The sequence below is a fragment of the Aplysia californica genome, unplaced genomic scaffold (assembly GCF_000002075.1).
Source record: "Aplysia californica isolate F4 #8 unplaced genomic scaffold, AplCal3.0 scaffold01115, whole genome shotgun sequence".
Taxonomy (NCBI): Eukaryota; Metazoa; Mollusca; class Gastropoda; order Aplysiida; family Aplysiidae; genus Aplysia; species Aplysia californica.
The window spans coordinates 6076-8655 of record NW_004798385.1 but is presented as its reverse complement, the minus strand read 5'-3'; the positions used below and the strand labels follow the sequence as shown (position 1 = coordinate 8655).

Genomic DNA, 2580 nt, shown 5'->3' with positions numbered 1-2580 from the left:
GAACAACAGACACCATTGCTGCTTCGAAAGACAGATGGAAGTGGAGGTCCATGATCGCCCACGCCAGTCGGCAAGGCACCGGATGATGATGTGTACACATAATATTATGATGAAATAATATATGCAAATTCATGTCTCTGATAATTTGTATGTTATATCGTTCAAATGTCAAGGTGTTGGAATGGACTATGCCCAGAAAGCAATCCTTTTTCAAGAGAGAGTTTAGTTTTAGTAAGAGTTTTACGGCACTTGCAACGCGATACGGTCATATAAGTGCCGAAGATTAGAGGTGTTACAAGAGAGAAACAAACAGAAAAAAGAAGGAGGGGAGATAAAGACGATAGATGTTTGATAGGAAAAAAAGAAGCAAACCACACCAGAGCACCCGCCAACCTCCCACTTCAGGAGGGCTTTTCAGGAGAGAGAAAAGATTGTTTTATTCTTTAAACAATTGTACCCGCATTACGTTTTTTTCCTCGCTTTTTTCAACATTTAGGACATAAATTTCCACAATATATTACTTGAACACATGTAACCAATACCACAAATTACGAAATTGCAATAAACAATATTTGTTCAAAAGTTTGGGCTTAGTATATTGCAACAGCTGGCCGACGGCATTTTATATCTTTATTTATATCTATCTATCTATCCATCTACCCATCCATCCATCCATCCATCTACACACACATACACGAAAGCAGACAAAACATGAGTAGAGAGGAGGAAAGGAGGTGAAATGAGAATGCATGTACATGTATTTTAGAGGAATAAAAATTCCGTCGCTGTCAGGTTTCGAACCCATGAACTTTTGAATAAGAGCTGAACACCCTACCTCTAAACCACGACAGCCTCACGGACAACAGTAAATGCATCAGTATCCACAGCAACATAGTAGCAAAACGTCATCATCATCATCATCATCATCATCATCAAAAACTACAATAACACTAGCAGCAACTAAAACAAGACACCACCACAAACTCAACAAAAACAAAATACCAAAACATCACTATCACCAACACCATCAACTATAACTATAATAAAACACCACCATCGCCACCAGCATCAACGTAGCAATAACAACAACAACAACAATAATAATACACACTATTTCAGTCGTGAGCTTGTGAACTTTCTACACCTCCACCACCACCACTAACAACAGCAGCAGCAGCAGCAGCAGCAACAACAACAACAACAACAACAGCAGCAGCAACAACAAAAACAACAACAACAACAACAGCAGCAGCAGCAGCAGCAACAACAACAACAACAACAGCAATAACAACAACAACAACAGTAATAACAACAACAGCAGCAGCAGCAACAACAACAACAACAATAATAACAACAACAACAGCAATAACAACAACAGCAACAAAAAACATTACATTTGCGGTGAGCTTGTGCACTTTCTCCAAGCCTAGCCAAAAGTCCCCGGTCAGATCGCCAAAGCCGTACTTGTAACTGGCCCAGTTATGGTAAAACGACACGTTTCTCGAAGTTCGCCTCTGTTCATCGATGGGGAAAAGATTGTACAAGGACTGTAACATGACTGTAAAATGATTGTAAAGTTGTAAGAAATCTATTGTAAAATGATTGTAAAGTTATTCAAAAGTTATTGTGAGATGATTGTTAAGTTGTTATGAAAAGATAGTAACACGATTGTAAAGTTATTGGAAAGTCATAGCATGATTGTAAAGTTAGTCCAGTTATTGTAAAACTATTTTAAAGCTACATGTATTAAAAAAGTTATAGTGAAATGATTGTAAAGTTGTTATATAAAGATTGTAAAAGGATTGTACAGTTATTGGAAATTTATTGTAAAATGATTGTAAAGCTGTATAATGGTTTGTGTCCGACCATGAATAAACAAATTAATTGTATTTTCTATCTGTCCTCTTTACAAATCATCATCATCATCCAGTGCCAGACTGCGACAGACATCGGCGATCATGGTTCTCCATTCATTCCTTTGCTCGGATGCTCTCAAAAAAGCTACGTTTCCCTGGCCTTTTCCTGTTACCCATTTGTTTAGGCTCCCCAAGTATGTTGTTCTGGGCCTACTCCTGCCTCGCTTGCCCTCAATTTTGCCAGTGAGAGCTAGATGTTCAAGACCCCTATATCTATCCAGGTGTCCCAAAAACTGTATTTGTCGTTTCCTGATTGTTTTTAACATTGAGCATTCCCACGTGGGCTTCATCAAGCACTACCTCATTTGATTTCTTTTCCTCCACGATACTCTTAGCAGTCTCCTAAGAAACCACATTTTGTTGCTTCTATTTTATTTTCACTGTCGTTAGTGATTGTCCAGCATTCACAGCCATATAGAAGGGTTGACCATGTAAATATTGTGGTTAAATAAAAATGTTTTCGACGATGCGACAACGTTAATTTTGTTTACTCAACTCTCCGGTAAAAAGTTGGACTGTGCTATGAGCATAGATTTACATTGTAGTACGCATGAGATAACTCATCTATGGCTGCGAGTGCACTAATTTTGTGCGGTTGTTAGTAAGGAAGAAAAAGACACCTTTCGTCCGGGGGGGGGGGGGGGTGCCTTTCGATATGATGCTA

General features: G+C 38.7%; 1 protein-coding gene across 1 annotated transcript in view; it reads right to left on the bottom strand.

Moving 5' to 3' along the window:
- Positions 1-2580, bottom strand: part of LOC101855689 (fibrinogen C domain-containing protein 1-A) — a 7989-nt gene that overhangs the window by 1895 nt on the left and 3514 nt on the right. Inside the window, exon 3 of the mRNA XM_005111763.1 lies at positions 1395-1514. Coding sequence (XP_005111820.1) covers positions 1395-1514 — 120 coding nt within the window. The remainder of the gene's footprint in view (positions 1-1394; positions 1515-2580) is intronic.